Source organism: Protopterus annectens, chromosome 4.part1, assembly GCF_019279795.1.
Source record: "Protopterus annectens isolate FY-2018-M chromosome 4.part1, PAN1.0, whole genome shotgun sequence".
Classification (NCBI taxonomy): Eukaryota; Metazoa; Chordata; order Ceratodontiformes; family Protopteridae; genus Protopterus; species Protopterus annectens.
Window position 1 is genome coordinate 1000829798 of NC_056734.1, and position 20837 is coordinate 1000850634.

The window sequence follows — 20837 nt, forward strand, 5'->3', positions numbered from 1 at the left end:
ATTTTCTGGGAATGTAATGAGTTGACAGACCAAGAATCCCTGCAGACTATTCTGTCAGAGATACTGGGTGAGCAAATTGGTATAACTAAGGAAATGATTTTTGAGGTATGATACAGAATTAGAATTGCCTAGCCATAGTAAGGCCTTGCTGAGTTTAAGTATGGTGGCTGCCAAAAAAGCAATTGCTAGAAAATGGAAGTCTTAGTCTAAACCAACTGTACTAGAAGTAGTGAATATAGTAACTGAGTTAAAACAACTGGAATCTTTAGAAAAGGGTAGGAGCAAATTACATTGAAAAATAGGAAATGTGAGAACCATACATGCAGAGGAGGAACGAGGTTTAAAAGAAGTTAGGATTTGAATGAGCTGTGTAATGTTTGACTTGACAGTGACTGGATATATTATAAGTGATGTTTGCAACTAAAGTAACGTCAATATGGTTTGTTTTCATTTATATAAATATATAATTGACTGTGTCATATGTGATAATTTAGTAAAGATGTTTCCTGTTTAAAAAAATATAACCAGTGGATTTTTTCTTAAGACTTAAAGGTTAATGCCTTCTGAAAGCATGCAAGCTGTTTTTTTTGCATTTCAGAGGGGAGTATAGATTAGAAAAGAACAGAACACAAACAGTGTAAGTGGGAACATGGGCTGTAGCATACACTTTAGCATGGGTACCCTGAATTTTAGGTTAGTTAATGCCTATGGGTGCAACTAGCTATTTGGACTAATTGTTCCTATCTGTAGGGTTAAACTTAATTTTAGAAGATGTACATAGTTTTGTGCCTTTGTTCTAAGTTAATAGTGGATCACTGTGTTTTGAAAATTGCGCTTAGTTTTTGCTTTAGGGTTTTCATTAAAACAAAGTCTTAAAATGTGAGGTAGGTTCAAATGAAGATGAGAAGAAACAACTTTCTAAAAACATCAGCCTGCTTTGTTCTCAGTTTGAATTTCTTGGCATTGATGCCTCAAACACATAATAAGTTAGGATTGGAGACCCAATCTTAACTATTTGTAGTGTATGGCTGTTTTATCTGCACCACCTACTACAATTTAAAGTAAAAAAGAAATTAAAAAAACAAAAAAAGGGTTTTATTGGCTTTCTAAGCCATAAAACACAGTCCTTTCTTTTCACATTTCCCTTCCCATGTCTCTCAACTGTCCTGTTTTTAATACAGAATGTCTAGAGTTTTGCCTCATATTTGGTCTATTCCTCATAAAGTTTGTTTTTTGGACAAACTACTGAGGATTGAAAACAAAAATGCAAGCGAACACTCCTCCTGGCATTCTGGTAAGTTTTCAATTTATTACAGGAAATCAGGACCCGATGGACAGCAAGCAGAATCAAGTATGTTATTCTGCTGCTGTTTTTTGCTGGTTAGTACAGGCAGATTTTACTGTTGAGCACCATACTTGACCTTAACAAATTTAGCAGGGGGTGCTTAACATTTGCTAAAGTCAGGTCTTATGCCACTCTGGAGCTTAACTGATTTTTTTTTTCAGAATATTGGCACATAATCAGCACTCTGCATGCACTACAGTATTTTAAAGGGAAGGGTGGTATGGACATCTTAGAAGAAAGCTATCCTGACTGTCTTACCTAGAGATGGTAAAGATTTGTCAGACTCGGTTTCCTATCAATTTTAAAACATGATTATAAAGTGTTTGTGTATACTAGCTATAAGAATGGCAAAGATTTTGCCAGAATTGACAGATGTGGATCAGTGTGGTTTTGTGGAGGGGAAGCAAACATTTGCAACATTAATAGACCAGTAATTATCCAGAGCATAGCAGAATACGGTTGTTAGTGGGTCTTGATGCAGACAAAGCATTTGATAAACGAAACTGGGATTTTGTGAGTAAAGCAATGGAAACATTTGAATTCATTGATGTAGTAGTAAGGTTAATTAGGAGGACATATGAAGAATCAAAGGCAAGAATTAAAGTGTGAGGTTCCTGCCTGATAAGTTGTGCCTGAACAGAGGAACCAGGCAGGGGTGCCCTATTTCCCTTTGTTTGATTGATTTATATATAGAGCCATTGGCAAAAAAAATAATATGGTAATCAAGAAAAGTTGACTTTCTTTGCAGGTTGTAGTATTTTGTACATGATAAATTAAAAAAAAATGACATCTCAGTGTTGTGGAACATTTTGAGACTGTTTCACGTCTTTTCAGGAGATAAAATTAATGAAGGAAAAACAAAGGCTGTAGCTGTAAATGATGTATCCACACATGATTTGGTTCAGCACATAAGATGAAGTGTTTAGAAATATGGTTTAAAAAAGCCTTCTGTTATGGCAACTAAGGATATATGGGAAAAGACTAAACAAAAGATAATTACAAAAACTGAGAAGGAAGTTATCTCATGATGGCAGAAGACAAGAGTTAAGTGGGATATGTTAATCATTCCAATAGAGCAAGGTGGTTTAAGATTACCTGATTTGAAGGAATATTTCAAAGCAGAAGGTTATAATTTAAAATGGAAAGGGATGATGACAATCATGATGATGAAGCGAGGGGGGGGGGGTTCAAGAAACAGAGAGTGGAATATTGGATGCAGATCCTTAAGGACAATGTTAACCACACAGAATGTTATATTCTTAAAGTAGCAGAAAGTATTCCAAGAACTAAGCCAGAGTGACAATGATGAAAGAGATTTTGCCAAAGGGGATATAGAAAGTAGAGATGCAGAAAATAGGCAAGAATGGGCTGGAACTTACTAGAGGAAACTGACAAAGGAACCACATTATTGGCAGCAAATAACTACTGAGGAACACGTAATAGAGTGGGATGCAACCAATAAGACGTTTGAATTGCAGACTTCCTTTCCTACCAGGGCAAAGAGAAAGGAATAACAGAATCTCAAGTTAAAGACCTGGTTTAAATAAATGTAGAACAGAAGTTACTGTTAAAAAATGAATAATTAGTAGGGCATATAAAATATTGCATGATAACTCGAAAAATCATTCAAAATGGGTTAAAAATGATTGAGAAGAGAGAGTGAAAAATCAAGAGGTTAGTTGGAAGCATGCTTATGGCTGCCAAGTATGCAGTAGAGTCCAGAAGGTTTAGTATCTTTGCTTGGGTTTGCATAGGTATTTTTTTTACCCCAAACAGACTTCAGAGGATTTTTCCTCAGGTAGACAGCAAATGTTGGTAGTGTGATAGGGAAGAAAGAGGTAATTGGGACAAGTGTTTTGGGAGTGTAATGAATTGGCAGATTTTAAAAATTCCCTGTCAGAAATATTGGGTGAGCAAATGGGTGTAACTAAAGAAATGATTCTTTTGAGCTGGGACACAGGATCTGAACTGCCTAGACACAGTAAGGCCTTAAGTTTAACTGATGGCGGCAAAACAGCAGTTACTAATAAATGGAAATCAAAGTCTAAACCAACCATTTTGAAGTACTGAATATTATAAAAGAAGTAAAATAACTGGAAGAGGGATCTTTAGAAAAGGTAGGGGGCAGATTATATTGCATGTATTGTTCTCAGAATTTTACTTATTTCAGAATCATGTTCCGGAGGAAGAGGAATGAGATTTAAGGGAAAGCAGCAATCCAGCAATTTATGTAATGTTGGACTGATGATACTTGCAAAGAAATTAAAGATATGTGATATACAATATATGTAAATGCAAAAATATGTTAATGCATTTTTTTCTTTTGTTAATGTTATATTTGGCTGTATTCATCCATCCAAAACCCCTTTTTATATTTTCCACATGGGGCCGGGGTGTCACTTCAACACTGACAATCATCTTTAGGTGTGGCTGACTTCCAAAAAGGTACTTTAATGTATTTCTTGCCATTGAATTTTAAGACATGGCTTTGACTCCAGTCATTTGTGTCTCTCTGACCCTGTTGTAAAATGTTTGCATCTTGGGAGGATTCTGTGACTCCTCACAGTTTGCAATCATCTGCAAACTTGGTCATCCATAGGTCTTTGACGTTGGCCTTGACTTCTGAGAATTAGATGCCAAAGAGGAGAGATCCCAGTATGGAACTCAGAGGGATTCCACTGGTGGTTGGCCTCTTTGTGGCGGTGGTCTCACAAATCCTAACTTCCTGTGATCTGTCTAAGAGCCAGATGGCTATCCAGCACCTTGTTTAGGGGCTTGTTCCTAAATCCCTTAGTTTGTTAATGCCCTTGTGGGGTATTTTAAATGCCTTGGCCAGATCAAGGTAGGCAGTATGCACTGTTTTACCCTCATCCATTGCCTTGGTGACCTTCTGAAAAAAGTCAGCCAGGTTCAGTAGGCATGACCGTCCTTTGACAAAGCCAAACTGGGATGGATCCATTGTCTTGAAGGTCTCCTATGTCTTTGTTGATCATTTCCATTACAATTTTTTTCTATTACTTTGCATATAAAACCAAACTGTAGTTTCCGGGATCTGTTCATGGTCCACCTTTGTGGAGAGGGATGACCATTGTAGTCATTTATTCTTGTGGCACAAAGCCTGTTTTCAGACTACAGTGAAGCAGTAACACCAATGGCCCTGATGGGTCATATTTTAGACTATTCAGGAAGCATCCCAGATTATTATCATGGACCACTGAGGCTGTGTTCTTGGTCTTAGCAAGTGCACAGGACATACTCTCTGTTTATATTTGAAGTGGTTATGTTTGATGGTGTTACTTGGGGTTGCTGGGGATGAGGTGGGGGATAAAGCTGAAAGTGAAATTTTGAACTAGCAGATTCTTTGTTTCGTCCGGTTTAATGAATGTGGCACTGTTAACCATCAGTTCGGCACATTGCTGCGTGCTACCTTTGAGGTTTTTGACATATGTACACAACTTCCAGGACCTTGACATAACAGATCTTTCGAGTCATAACTTATTACTTTGTTTTGTGGTGTCCCTGTCCACAGCTACATTCTATCCAGTTCCTTCTCACACTTAAGTGAGGGAGACTATTTGTTTTTAAATAAATATATGCAGTTTTATTGATTTTAGAAAAAGCCTAGTGTGCTGAGAACCTGCAAATTCATTTTGCAGGCGGCAGACTAACTGAACATCTTATGATAATAGTTCTGCTTGCACGTTTTGTATCCATCTCTGCTGTCCATATTTGACTGTGTAAATATGTGCATCCTTTCATTTACAGGAGGAAAGTGGTTGTGGCGAAACAGAATTACCGGTGTGCAGGCTGTGGTATAAGAACCGACCCTGGTAAGTAAGGCTTTGTCTTAGGAACAGAATGCTTCAGTTTTCATTCCTCCACCATTCTCAATATTTCATTGTGTTTTCTGGATATCTTTAAAGTGAACAGTCAGCAACAGAGGACCTATGTTTACGTGCCAATATGCTTCCCAAGTTAATATTCTCAATTTTTTCTATCAGTTGCCATAGAGTTGTGTATTTTGTCCAAGTATCTGCCGTGTTCTAACCTGATATATTTTGATATATAGTTGGGAGGCACATTACTGTATTAATTAATGTTGCTACCTCACACTTCTGTTTGTTGTCTAGTTCTGTTACTGCTGGTATACCTTCTGTGTGAAGGCTTCATGTCTTTGTATGTTTGGATTGGTTTTCACCTTTTGCTCTGATTTCCTCTGACTTTGCAAAGGCATAAACTCGTCAGAATTGCGTGAAGGTGTTCAGGCATATTGTGTGTGAGTGAGTATACATAGTTTCCTGCAAGTGGACTGACAGACCATCCAGAAATTGGTCTCTGCTTTATGCCCACTAAGTTCCATGATGAGCTGTGGCAGCCCCATGACCTGACAGGCCAGATATCAAAGAATCAATTAAATTCTTACAGTCCCCTACATTAAACAGACAGTAGTGCTTTTTAGAATGTTTATTCAATTTGCCTTCTGAGCCTGCTGTTCTTTAATTTCTTGTTCTATGTAATACACATAGTGGTGGTTTTAGTGGTGATTTGGGAGTAGAAAAAAGTTCAGAATAGTTGTGCAGGTGTGAGCTAATGGGTTTCTTACCTAGGTCTTCAGCTTTAGAGCCAGGCACCACAAGTGAAACCACTGTTCTGTACTGCAGTTACTCCTAGTACCTGGCTACGAACCTATAAAAAAATTTGATGATTGGATGAGAGAGAGGAAATTCATCCCAGGGATCACTTCTGTGGCTCTGCTTGACAGGGGCACAGGAAAATAATTTTCTTGGGTGGCAAAAGCCAAGGTATCGTTTGGCTAGGCTTATATAGGCCCTAGCGCCAATAGCCTAGTACCTACGTATGAACCACTGCAGTCCTGGCGAGTTAATTTTCAATCTAGCCAGATCCCCATTCACACATGTATGATCTTAACCAAGTTGAAAATTCCTGGAGCTCTTGGTTCATAAGTGAAAAAAGGTCAGTGTGTCCTTTGTAGGCATATATGATTATGTTAATAAGTACTCATGCTTGTGTGATGAAACATACACATATGACATGGATACAGTTGTAGAAATCTAGGCTTAGCTCCTGTAATGGTATTGAGTTTAAAACATCAGCTGTGTTGATTACGTGTCTGTTTTGCTACTAGTGAGTCTAAGTCCAAGCTGTAAGTGATCTGGAAAGATCATCCAAAGTATAAACAGAGACAGCTACTTTTGTACAGCAGGATTTTGTAAATGTGTATAATAATTGTTACGGGTACAGTATATACCTAATTGGACAACCTTCATGTTTAATAAAATGACACTTCTGCTGCCTTTAGCCCCTTATATTTCATCATATAAAGCTCCTCAGGTGTCTTAGTTTCAAGGGCATTGTGCAGTGAAAGAAGCAGTTAGTAAGATTTTCTTTGTACCCTGTTTTCTTGAAATCTGTCTCTTACTCAATGTAGACATGCACCTTAGTACTTTTGTGATGTTGATAAATCACAGTGACATGGGCAACCTCAGGATCCTCAGATCTGTTTTACACATGCACACTTTGGATATTTTCCTAATGTGTCTTGAAGAGCCCTTGAGAAGTCCTAAAAAACATATTTCTGACAAGCGTGCCTGTTATCCCCAGCTTGACAATGGCAGAAAATCTGCCACCTCATACTCCCAAAATGCATGTTCCTAGTTACCTTTTTCTTCCCCACCACACTTCCAACCTTTGCTACCAACCTGAGGAAAAACATCTTTAATGTCTGCTCGGGGTATAAAAATACCAATGCAAACACCCTAAACCTTGTGGACTTTATTGCATACTTAGGAGCCATACATTTGTCCTACCATTGTTCTCTTGTGCATTGCTTTTCCAGTCCGTCTTACCAATCTTTTCTAACCTCTGATTGATTCTTTTAGTTAATGCTCAATATTTCATATGACATACTAATTATCCCTTTTTAACAGCAGCTTCTGTTCTAGATTCAACTAAAGTCTTTCACTTAAAATTCCACTATCCCTTTCTCTTTGCTTATACTCTGATAGCAATCCCTGGTAAGGGAAAGCAGTCTCTAACCTGCAGTCCAAAGGTCTTCTCAGCCTCATCCCACTCTATTACATTTCCCTGTCTAGTTTGCTTGCAATACCTTGGTTTCTTTGCCAGTATTCAATAGAAAATTCCAAGCCATCTTCCTTATTTTCTGTACCCCTATATAGGTTCATAGGTGTGTACTAGGCTAATGGCCCTGGAGCCTTTACAAGCCTAGCCCATAGGGTTACCCCGGCATCGTGCCACCTAACCTTAGTTCCTAGTGCCTCTGTTGAGTAGAGCCAGTGGAATAATCCCAGGGGTGCATTTTCTATTTCCCATCCACTCATCAAGATTTCTCTTAAAGAGGGCCAGTGAGGTGCTCCGCTTGATATGTATGGGAAGTTTATTCCATAGCATGGACAGTCTCTATGTTATGAACCTGTCCCTCCAGCATGTTCTGTTGATTGTGGTAATGAGGTTGAGGTCTCTGGAGCATGTGGTATGGAGGGATTGGGATTTCTGTAAATGTAGCATTTAGAGCTGGCTCAGACATGGCTTTGTAAGTCAAGCAGAGTTCGCCTCTAAGTAGGCGATATGAGAAAGAGAATAGTTGGAATTTTTTGAGTCTGTCCATATAGGACAAGTGTTTAAGGCATAGGATCCTTTTTGTGAGGTACATTTGTGGCCTCTCCAGTTGTTGCAGGTGTCTAGTGAGGTGCATGCCAAATGGAGTATTGTACTCGATGATTGGCCTATGAGGGAAGAGTAGAGGGGGACAATGACCTCTTTCTTCCTGGATGCAAAACCCTTAGTAATGAGATTTGCCGCATAGAAGGATTTTCTGACCACACTGGCAATGTGGTGGTCAAATGAGAGGTTTGGACTACCATCGATGTGGTAATTCATGGGAACCGGGTTTTTCCCAAAGGGGATGATGACATATTGTTGGCATTGAGCTTAAGACCATGGCTCTGACACCAGTTGTTGGTCTCAGTGAGGCCTTTCAGTCAACTCTATTGGCAAAATCTCCTATTCTCCATTTTCATGTTAGCGTAGTTCTTAGAATACTTTCTGCTACTTTCTGAATATAATATTCTGTGTGACTTATTATTCTCCTTAAGGATGTGCATACAATGCCACACTATCTCTTTCTTTCTGTAACTCCCCCACCCCCGTTTAATCATCATCATTTTCCATTTTGAATTATAGCCTTGTGCTTCTATTATGTGTATGAGACTTAACTGTGTAGCTCAAGAATATCCATTCAAATCAGGTAATCTTAAGGAGAAGGTCACAGTAAGCTGCCTGTCGGGCGCTAGAATCCGCCACATAACGCAAGCACTCAGGTCTCTCAACAGCAGGTACAAATATGACTCAGTCATTGTCCACGCTGGTGTAAACAACCTGAGACGTACCTCCTTGGACTACATGAAAAGAGACATTGAGGAGCTCTCTGATTATGTAGCCCAGGCAGGTATGACCCTGACCTTGAGCAGTATCCTACCTTCACCAAGAATGATGCCACAATACAGAGATAAGATGATCAGCTTTAACAATTGGCTTAAACACTGGTGTCATTCAAAGGGGATCCAGTATCTGTCTGCCTGGGATGACATGCTGGACAAGCCACGCTGCTTCGTAAGGGACGGCTTGCACCTGTCACCCCTGGGATTCCGGATATTGGCAAAGGCTCTTGCCACCCCCTAGTGCCTTTTTTAGGCAAGGCTCAAATTCTAAACCTACCACCCTAGAACACAAAAAGGAAAAAAACTAAGGGTAATGCTGCTCAATGCCAGAAGTCTAAATCTCAAAATGCACGCACTCGAGGCCCTTCTCAGTATGGAGAACATCGATGTCTGTGCTGTGACAGAAACCTGGTTCAAGGCTCCTGAGAGCACCCCAGCACTATCAGGTTTTACCTCATATCATGCGTTCCGCCCCAAAATCCGGACAATACCAAGAAAGGAGGGGGGGTATCCATATTCATCAAGGACACCCACACCTCAAGACTGGTGGCAACGCATGATGCATCGGAGACCATCCAGGTGCAATTGACCATAGGCAAGACTGCTCTGCAAATTGTAGCATGTTACAGGCCACCCTCACAAACTCAGGAAACTCACATGGCCTTCCTGAAAACACTAGAGGGATAAATGTATCACCAAACACCATCATACTAGGTGACTTCAATTACCCTAACATAGACTGGGAACACTACTCAAGCCCAAACACCCTAGCCCAAAAGTTCCTGGAATTCATAAACTCAAATGCCATGGAACAACTAGTCACCATCCCCACAAGAGGAGATAACATACTTGATCTCATCATCACGAACATGGGAGCACAATGTTCAACACCGAAGTATACCCCTCACTGGTGAGATCAGATCACAAACTAATCTCGCTGGAGGTCCTCATCCCACCCCACCTGAAATAAAAAGACCACAGTAAAGAACTTCTCAAAAGCCGACTTCACACTTCTGAAGACTAGTGTAGTCTCCTTTCAGGCCCCGAGCATGGAAAACAATACTCAAGCCGCTGAATCACTTACAAATGCCTTCTACCAGCACCTGCAGGACTGCATGGATAAGGCAATCCCAAGCAAAACAAAGACTCTTTGTACCAAAGGCAAGCGCCCAGTCTGGTGGACCCCAGCCATAAACAAACTCTACAACAAAAGGAGGAAGCTACTACAAGATAGAGCAAAATCCTTAAAAGGTAAGACACCCTTGATCGCTATAAGTAAAAAACTAAGAGCTCTCATAAAATCATCCAAAGCAAATTTCGAGAGAAAAATAGCTAAAGACTCAAAAGACAATCATAAGGCCTTCTTTAGCTATGTTAGAAACCTAGGAGGAAACTCCCAGATATGCTCAGAACTAGTTCAAAATGATGTGAAGATTACTGATCCTACAGACATTGCCAACATACTGGCTGACAGGTTCAGTGCAAACGTCTCCCCCCCCTCCCCCTCAAAAGGAGAGATATCTATACCAAACGAGTGCAGCCCCCCAACCATCTCCAGCGCCCAAGTGAGAACTGCTCTCTCCAAAGCAAAAAACACAGCATCCATGGGACCTGATGGTGTCCCCGGCTGTGTGCTCCACGAACTCAATGAGGAATTAAACCCACAGCTAGGACAGCTGTTTAATCAAAGTCTTACCTCTGGATACGCACTCCAGGAGTGGCGCACTGCAACTGTGGTCCCACTTCACAAAGGCGGTGCCTCCACAGACCCTGGAAATTACCGCCCATTAGCTTGACAAGCCTTATCTGCAAAGCCATGGAGAGGATCATAATGGACCTCATAAATAAAGACATAGGGAATTTGCAGACTTTAGATCCAACCCAGTTTGGCTTTGTCAAAGGCAAATCATGCCTTTTAAACTTGGTTGACTTTTTTGAAACAGTCACCAAAGCCATTGATGAGGGAAAGGCAGTCCATACAGCCTACCTCGATCTGGCTAAGGCCTTCGATACAATACCCCACTCAGGTATCATTGAAAAACTCATCAGCTTAAATGTTAACCCATACATCACAAGATGGGTTGCAAACTGGCTGAGTGACAGAACCCACAGGGTCAGAGTTGCTGGCGCCATGTCAGACTCAAAGCCTGTCACAAGTGGTGTCCCACAGGGCTCAGTCCTGGGCCCACTCTTGTTTGGCATCTACTTTTCCAAGTACAAGGAAACACAGGAGGGTTATGGCTGAGAAAGTTTGCAGATGACTGCAAACTGGAGGCCATAGTAGAAAACACATCTGACACAGATATCCTTCAGAAGGGTCTCACAGAAATGGATAACTGGTGCCAGAGCCACGGCCTAAAGTTAAATGCCAAAAAATGCATAGTCATACCCTTCGGGAAAAACAAGGTTACCCCTAGCTACCAAATAGGTGGCAATCCACTGAGCACAGAAGAAGTTATCAGGGACCTGGGGACCCAGGTTGATAGTAGTCTGTCATTCGACACCCATGTAGCTAAAGTAGTTAGGAAGACCTTCTACATTGCCCACCTTATCATGAAGGGATTCTCATCTAGATCAAGGGAGGTCATAGTCTCCCTTTACTCATCACTCATCAGACCAATGATTGAGTACAATGCCCCATTCGGAATGTATCTGACCCGACACTTGCAGCAGCTGGAGAGGCCACAAAAGTTCCTCACCAAAAGGATAAAGGGTCTCAAAAATCTGTCCTATGCTGCCCGACTGAAAGAACTCCAGCTCTATTCAGTCGCCACCGCTTGCTCAGAGGTGACCTTTGCCTAACATACAAGGCCATGTCAAACCCAGATTTGATGAATATGCTTCACCTCAAAAATCTAGATCCATCAGAGCCACAAGGGCGGAGACTTAAACCTCGACAAGGCTATTAATAGGACGTGCTGGAGGGATAGATTCATCACCCAGAGACTCCCTATGCTGTGGAACAAAATCCCAGTACATGTGAGGCAGAGCACCTCGCTGGCCTTGTTCAAGAGAAATCTTGACCAATGGATGGGAGATCGCAGATTTACCCCAGGGATTACCTCAGTGTCACTGCTCGACAGAGGCACAGCAAAATAATGGGTATAGTTCCCCATACTAAAGGGGTGGCGTAAGCCACAAAACGATGGGCTAGGCTTATAAATGCCCTCGGGCAGATAGCCTAGTATGAACCTATGAACCTATGAACCTATGAACTTTGTTATATTGGAAAGATCCATTTATCCCACCGAATTCTTGCCTTCTTCCCCTACCAGATAAATTCCTGCAACTTTGTATTAATTATTGTCCACAACTTCTCCTCTGGTTGATAAAAATATGACTGACCCATATGTAAAACTAAGAAGACTAGAAACATTTTCACTGCTTGCATCTGACTATCCATATCCATAAACAAGAGCTTCCAGTTTCTCAGTTTTTGTATTATCTTTTAAGTGTCCTCTTAGATAAGCTTAGCTGCCATAACAGAAGTCGTTTTAATCCATTCTGCTAAATACTTCATTTTATTGCTGATCCAATTCATGTGTATACATAATTAATGGCTATAGCCTTTAGTCTGTATTCATTAATTTTATATCACAAAAAAATTTTAACTGTCTCAAAATGTTTCGCAGTACTGATATCCTTGCATTTCTGAGTCCCCTATTTTTTTTTGCCATTAGCTCTAAATATAAAGGAAATGAGAAAGAGGAATGTGGACACCCCTACCTGGTTTCTCTGTTCAAACACAACTTGTCAGAAAGAAGCCCTCCCACTTTAATTCATGCTTCCAATCTTTTATATATCCTCCTAATTAACCTTGTTATTATATCATGGAATGCAAATGCTTCCTTTTTGTACTCATAAAATTCCATATTACCCTGTCAAATGCTTTTTCTACATCAAGACCCCCAACAGTAGTGGTATTTTCTTACATTATGCTTCCCTCAGTATGTATCATCATTGTTTTGTAGCTGTTGTCAAATGTTTGCCTCCCCTCCACAAAACCACATTGATCCATATATATCAATTTTGCCAACACCTTTGCCATTCTTTTAGATATTGTCGACAAAAACACATTATAATCATAGTAGAACAAATTTATGAACAGAGTGGGTCTGTGTTCAACACCGGCTACCCCAGTCTATGAGGGATATGTGTGCCAACCCAGGGGCAAATTTGCAGTCTCCCATCCAGTTAATCTAAGTCGTGTTTGAATAGGGTCAGTGAGGAGCTCTGTTTTATGTGAATAGGAGTCTATTCTAGAGAAGTGGCAGTCTCTGGGAGATGTATCTGTCTCTCTAGCATGATCTGTTAATGTTACAAGCTAGGTTGATATCCCTACAGCAAGTGACTCTTGAGCCATTTGACTTGTGGATGTGCAGCATTTCTATTAGGGCAGGATTGGAGTTTGCCTTATAGGCCAGGTACAACTTTGCAACAACATCCACATCTAACCCTGGCATAATGACATTTGCTGTAAATATTAACATTTCTGCTCTTTCTTTACCTCCACATTTCTCTGCTTTATACAGATTGTCATAACATTTCCAAAATATCTGTAATACTTCTACACGATCTCTGGTTATTTTTCTTGTTAAAGGATTTTTAAGTTTAGTGACATTGTTTTCTACTTTCTATTGTATTAAAAGTTTTTGTGCTCTGCAGTTATCAAAAAATAGTTACTTAACAGTATTCTTTCTAAAATTGTGCATATCATCCAGATACTTCCTTATTTTCTCTTTAGCACTCTGCATTTGCTCCTCCACTTCTTCTGTGAGCTTCCTTTTATTCTGCAGTACTTCAACCTCTGTTGGCCCCTCTAAGTGATTCTTATTACTTCTTAAACCTATCTCTTTCTCATTTATTTCTACCCTGTTTTTAAACATCATTTTCATTTTATATCTCAAAGTAGTTATAACTTCTGAAGATATTTCTGTCTTCCATAATAACTCTCAAATATTTCCAATACCCATTCCTTAAATTCCTCTCTTTTTAGCACACAGGTGGGAAAGCATCAGTGTCTCATTTTACTTCATTACCCTCCATTTTATTTTAGTTTTTGCTGGTGTGTGATCTGAAATAGTTAACTGGATGTGTGTCGAAGCTTTTAATTAAATCCACGTTTCAGTGTTTTTTCTGATTCTCAAGCATTTTCCTTTAGAACTTTGGAAGGGTTTCGCTGGCAAAGTCTTACTGTGAGCTTTATTGTCAGAAGAATGAGAAGCATTCTGTTTTTTTTTTTGCTCACTTTTTATTGGATAAACTTTATTTCCTCCTTAGCCTGTTCTCCATCAGAAAACATCTCCAAGAAAAAAATATTCTGAAGACAGCTGGATACAGCAGTTTCAATCTCACATCTGCCTCTTGACAACCCCTGATTGGTCGGATAACTTTGCTTCTCTTATGCCTGAAGTACAGTGAATATTTTTTTTCCACAAACACACTTTCCAATTTTTAATACTTTTCCCTTTTACCATAGTTTTGTCAGGATTAACTCTTTCTGCTAGTATATTTACATCTTTACTAATACAGGTCTGGGTGCTTTCTTATGGCGAGGTTGTGTCCTTTCAATTAACAAATCCTGCTGTGAACTGCCAGTCCATTTGCTTATCTGTGTTTTCATAAGATTAATACAGTCTGTTCTTTCCAGTTTCTCTGCTACAACAGAAAATCTCAGGTTTTCTGTACAAGCATTTTCTTCTAAGTCCATTTTTTGAAATAGCTCTCTTCTTTAGCAGCCTAATATCTAGATAACCTTTTCATCATCTCAGCCTCTGAATATTGCAGTTTTGCCAGTACATCTAAAATGCTAGTTAACACTTCTGTTTTTTCCAGCTTTTTATTATTTGAGTTGATATACTTATTTAGTGTTTAATTTATTATAATCACCTCTGAATATATATTTTTTCCTCTGAATTACTGGAAGCCATCTCTTGTACGAGAGTTGAGGCTTGAACTGCTTTTTGCTGAACAGCTGCAGGATTCTTCCTAGTCAGTATTTCTCTAACTTTTCTGGTTGATTTTATTTCATATTCTTTAAATTTCTTTTTGTTGGCATTCCATCAATGTATTTATTAACCAGTAACTGAATTTTAATCAAGCTGACAATATCACTGGCTTTAATATCTCAGTTTCTTTTTTCACTCTGGGAGAGCTGAAATTAAGCTGTTGGTTAGATGCGCAGCCATCTTGGAAGTCACTCGTGCACATCTTTTTGAAAAAGCGCACACATATGCTCCCCAGTGTACAGAGATCAAGTCTCAAATCCTTTGCATAAGTACACATGCCTACATTTGGCCCAGATGATTGATAACATTCAAATAGAACTGCTTGTTCACTAGTTCTTTTTTTCCAGGCCTTTGACTCTTCATGTCCCACTATATAGTCAGTGTCAGCCACTGAACCTTTAGCCCTTTCCTGTTTTGGTGATGTACATGGTGAGCAAGCTGCATAATGTTGGCTTTGTTCTTCCAGTCTGGGTAAGTAAGTGCCCTCCTGGGGAAAATTTTTGCTCTTATTCTTTGTAGAATGTCATTAGTCCATTGTACTGTACTTCGTGTTTACTGACATGTGCGTAGGTGAGTGGACTGTTTTTCCAGGAAGACTGTGTGCGCACGCCTGTAAAAGACAACTTACAAAGACATTCATGCACAGTCTGTATATATTAAGACCCAACCACAGCATGTTTGCTTGTTCTGTTTGTGCAGGGTTTAGTAAACAGACCATTAGGAGAAAGGAGTTGCTCTTCCAATTACACCTAGATAAAGAGGCCTTAAGCCATTTCCATGCAAGCTATTTTATCTAGTGAAGTTCAGTACTGGACTTCTGCTGATAATCATCATCTTCTTTCGGCTGTTCCCGCTAGGGATCGCCACAGCGGATCATCTGTTTCCATTTCTTCCTGTCCTCTGCATCATGCTGTTTCACACCAACCGCCTGCATGTCCTCTCTCACCACATCCATAAACCTTATCTTAGGCCTTCCTCTTTTCCTCTTACCTGGCAGCTTCCATCTTTAGCATCCTTTTCCCAATATACCCAGCATCCCTCCTCATCACATGTCCAAACCAATGCAGTCTCGCCTCTCTTGCTTTGTCTCCAAACTGTCCAACCTGAGCTGACCCTCTAATGTACTGATTCCTAATCCTGTCCATCCTAGTCACACCCAGTGCAAATCTTAACATCTTTAATTCTGCCACATCCAGCTCAGACTCCTGCCTTTTTGTCAATGCTACAGTCTTCAATCCATATAACATAGCTGGTCTCACTACCCTCTTGTAGACCTTCCCTTTCACTCTTACTGGTACCCGTCTGTCACAAATCACTCCTGACACTCTTCTCCACCCATTCCACCCTGCCTGTACTCTCTTCTTCACCTCTCTTCCACACTCACCATTACTCTGAACTGTTGATCCCAAGTACTTATACTCATCCACTTTTACCAAATCTGCTCCCTGCATCCTCACCATTCCTCTACCCTCCCTCTCATTTACACACATATATTCTGTTTTAGCCCTGCTGACCTTCATTCCTCTCCTCTCTAAAGCGTATCTCCACCGTCTCCTCAACATGGTCCCTACACACACTACATATCACAATGTCATCTGCAAACATCATAGTCCACGGGGCTTCCTGTCTGATCTCATCTGTCAACCTGTCCATCACCATTGCAAATAAGAAAGGGCTCAGAGCTGATCCTTGATGTAATCCCACCTCTACCTTAAACGTATCTGTCACTCCCATTGCAGTCCTCACCAATGTCACACTACCCTCAAACATATCTTGTACCACTCTTACATACTTCTCTGCCACTCCCAACTTCCTGATACAATACCACAACTCCTCTCTAGGCACCCTGTCATATGCTTTCTCTAAGTCTACAAAGACACAATGCAACTTCTTCTGTCCTTCTCTGTATTTCTTCAGCAACACTCTCAGAGCAAACGTTGCATCTTTAGTGCTCTTTCCTGGCATGAAACCATACTGCTGATCACTAATCATCACCTCCCTTCTTAACCTAGCTTCCACTACTGTTTCCCTTAACTTCAAGCTGTGACTGATCAATTTTATCCCTCTGTAGTTACTGTAGCTCTGCACATCACCCTTATTCTTAAAGATAGGTACCAAAACACTTTTTCTCCACTCCTCAGGCATCCTCTGACTTTCCAAAATTTCATTAAACATTCTGGTTAATAATTCCACTGCCATTTCTCCTAAGCACCTCCATGCTTCCACTGGTATGTCATCTGGGCCAACAGCCTTTCCATTCTTCATCCTCTTCATAGCTGTCCTTACTTCCTCCTTTCTAATCTGTTTCACTTCCTGATTCACTATCCCCACATCATCCAACCTTCTCTCTCTCTCATTCTCTTCATTCATCAGCCTTTCAAAGTGCTCTTTCCATCTACTCAACACATTCTCCTCACTTGTGAGTACGTTTCCCTCACTATCCTTTATCACCCTTACCTGCTTTACATCTTTCCCAGCTCTGTCCCTCTGTCTAGCCAGTCAGTACCGGTCCTTTTCTCCCTGTTTAGTGTCCAATCTCTCATACAACTCTCCATATGCCTTATCCTTAGCCACCTCTCTCTTTGTCATGCACCTCATCTCCTTATATACTCATGTCTACTTTCTTCATCTCTTTGACAATCCCACTTCTTCTTCACCAGCCTCTTTCTCTGTATACTCTCCTGTACTTCCTCATTCCACCACCAGGTCTCCTTGTCCTCCTTCCTCTGTCCAGATGTCACACCAAGCACCTTTCCAGCAGTCTCCCTTACTGGCTCTGCTGTAGCTACCCAGATGTTCGGTAACTCTTCACTGCCTCCCAGTGCCTGTCTTAACTCTTCCCTGAACTCCACCTCACAGTCACCCTTTTTTAACTTCCACCATTTAATTCTTGGCACTGCTTTCACACACCTCCTCCCCTTCTTGATCACCAACATCATCCTACAGACCACCATTCTATGCTGCTTAACTACACTTTCCTCTGTCACCACTTTACAGTCTCCAATCTTCTTCAGACTGACCCTCCTACATAGGATATAATCCACCTGTGTGCATCTTCCTCCACTCATGTACGTCATCCTATGTTCCTCCCTCTTCTTAAAATACATATTCATCACAGCCATGTCCATCCTTTTCGCAAAATCCACAGTCATCTGACCTTCTGCATTCCTCTCCTTAACACCATACCTACCCATCACTTTCTCATCCCCTCTGTTCACTTCACCAACATGCCCATTGAAGTCCACTCCAATCACTAGTCTCTCACCCTTGGGTACACTCACCACCACTTCATCCAACTCACTCCAAAATTTTTCTTTCTCCTCCATATCACACCCAACTTGTGGAGCATGTGCACTAACAACATTCATCATTACACCATCAATTTCAAGCTTCATAAACATCACTCTATCAGACACTCTCTTCACCTCCAAAACACTCTTGGCATACTGATCCATATCACACCCAACTTATGGAGCATATGCATTAACAACATTCATCATTACACCATCAGTTTCAAGCTTCATAAACATCACTCTATCAGACACTCTCTTCACCTCCAAAACACTCTTGGCATACTGTTCCTTCAATATAACCCTTACCCCATTTCTCCTGACATCCACACCATGATAGAACAATTTGAACCCGCCTCCTATACACCTGGCCTTACTTCCCTTCCATCTGGTCTCTTGCACGCACAATATATCAACCTTCCTTCTCTCCATCATATCAGTTAGCTCTCTCCCTATACCAGTCATACTGCCAACATTCAAAGTTCCTACCCTCACTACTACACTCCTAACCTTCCTCCTCTCTTCCTGCCTTCGGCATGCCTTCCCCGTCCTCTTCTCCTTCGGCCAACAGTAACCCAATTTCCACCAGCAACCCTGTTAGCTAACAGTACTGATGGCGGTCATTGTTAACCCAGGCCTCGATTGATCAGGTTTGGAAATATGAAATGTTCTCTGCATAAGTCATTTGGCAGAGGTTTTATGCCGGATGCCCTTCCTGACGCAACCCTCCCTATTTATCCGGGCTTCGGACAGGCACAAAGAAATGCACTGGCTTGTGCATCCCCAGTGGCTGGGTTTCTGCTGCACTGAAAGGAAAGGGGGAGAAGAATTTCCATGGAGAGTAAAAAGGAGAACAAGGAACCACAGAGAGAAGGATCTAGAAGCCACTAAATTTTCCAGTATGACAGACATCCCTAGTTCTGAGGAAGTCTGCTCCACACAGGTGTCCGTGTGGGTACTGAAGCTGATGCCTGTTACTGCTGAGATGTTCTTCATAGTCAGTGTTTCCCAACTAATCCTTGGTTCTTCCTGTTATACAGAAGCCCACAACCAGACCATTTCCCAGAGTGGTTGCATCATCCCCAGCCGACAGACATCCAAGGACTGATGTCTGGACATCGAGGTATTAATAGGATGTCTGAAACCATCTTCATTTCTTTCTAGGTGTACATGGAGTCTGATGCACTACTTTGTTTTTTCTGATGCTTGCATCCATTGGTCAGCTCATTTTCCAGAATTATCTCTAATCTACATTCAGGTAAGTACCCTTTGAGGAAGTTTTCTTCCGTTTAATGTTTGAAAAAGTAAATAATTGCTTAAAGTGTGAGAAGTAAATCCCACTTAAAGATTTTCATTTGTACTGTTTATTTTGCTTGGGGCCTGAGCACATTACCAATTGTGAGTATTGTGTTTGGTTTCATTTCAAAGCTTGAAGCATAGGTTTGGAAGTACTTGCAACACACATGCAGTCTTCAAACCTACCACCACCCACCTCATAGCATACCTCAGTTTGACTGATTCCCTGTCAAAGTTGTTTAAGGGTAAGAAGTTGAAGGAGGACTTTGCCGATGTTTGTTAGTTTTCTGGCTCCACAGCCAGGTCTAGCATCAATGACTCAACAAGACCGCAGGTTTACAAGACCAGTGTTGTAATCTCTGAGCTACAGAGCCAGACTGATGTACCTTTGCAGCCCCTTTGGATGCTGCCATAGTTAGGGGCCACACCACAGTGACAAATCAACAATGACATCAGATCTGAGGCTGCTTTGCAGACTTCCGCTTCCAACACCTTAATGCTAATAATGGGGGGGGGATATTCCCTTGGTAGTGGTACATGAGGAAATACCAGGGAACTTGATAGAGGTCACAGCCATCCATCTGCATGCTGAGTCCTAGATCCCAAAATCATGGACTTCCAAACCCAAGAGGTCTACTAGCTAGCCCCAGCCCACACTGCCTCTGCCTTTGGCCTTCTCTTCTCAGATTGGTGCACAGGACCTGGTAAAGCTGGCCCAGGATTTCATGGATTTTTCTGAACTCCAAGGGGCCCAGCCAGCCCCAGGTGCCTGTACCAGGAGCTCCTCTGGGTAAAAGAGAGGTAAATTTCTCTCCCCAGGAGGATTCAGAATCCAAAGATTAGGAAGAATAGTCTTTTGCAGAATATCTCCCCTTCAACCATACCCAGACTCTAATCCCCAATCTCCCCCCCAAGGACATATGCTTTGCGGAAACTCTGCACAAAATGAAGGAGGCATTCAAATGGGAGAGCTTTTTTCCTAAGACGCAGAGTTATTATAGAGAGCTTCTGATCCCGCCATTTCACCTGTGCATGTTGTTCTGGATGATGTGTTTGAGGACATCTGCCTGCACCCTGACTCCCTTCCTCCTGTTCCTAGTAAGTCAGATTGTGTCTGTATAGTATTTGAGATCTGCAAACACCTATACAAGAATGCATAGGCAGATCTCTGTCTGGGATATCTACAGAATCTTCCAAGGGTGCAGCCAGGAATCTTTTATCAAATGACAAAGCAGTATGCTTGATAGAAGATTTATACATCAGCTACCCTGGCTATGAGGGCTCTTAACTGCCAATTCCATATGTTAAAGTACATGCAGTCTTTACAGGAAAAAGTCATTGTAAAGAAGGGGATCTCTGACAGGAGCCTGCAGAGGGGTATACAGGAGACCTCAAGATCAGCCATCCAGGTGTCTGAACA

The 20837-nt window shown here is 41.2% G+C and overlaps 1 protein-coding gene across 7 annotated transcripts in view; it reads left to right on the forward strand.

The window, feature by feature from the left end:
* The window catches only part of RUBCN (rubicon autophagy regulator), a 2564006-nt gene that overhangs the window by 2011299 nt on the left and 531870 nt on the right, over window positions 1–20837 (forward strand). For all 7 annotated transcript variants that reach the window (XM_044070705.1, XM_044070707.1, XM_044070708.1 and 4 more), the window contains one exon: window positions 5111–5175. In XM_044070705.1, the coding sequence (XP_043926640.1) occupies window positions 5111–5175 (65 nt within the window). The remainder of the gene's footprint in view (window positions 1–5110; window positions 5176–20837) is intronic.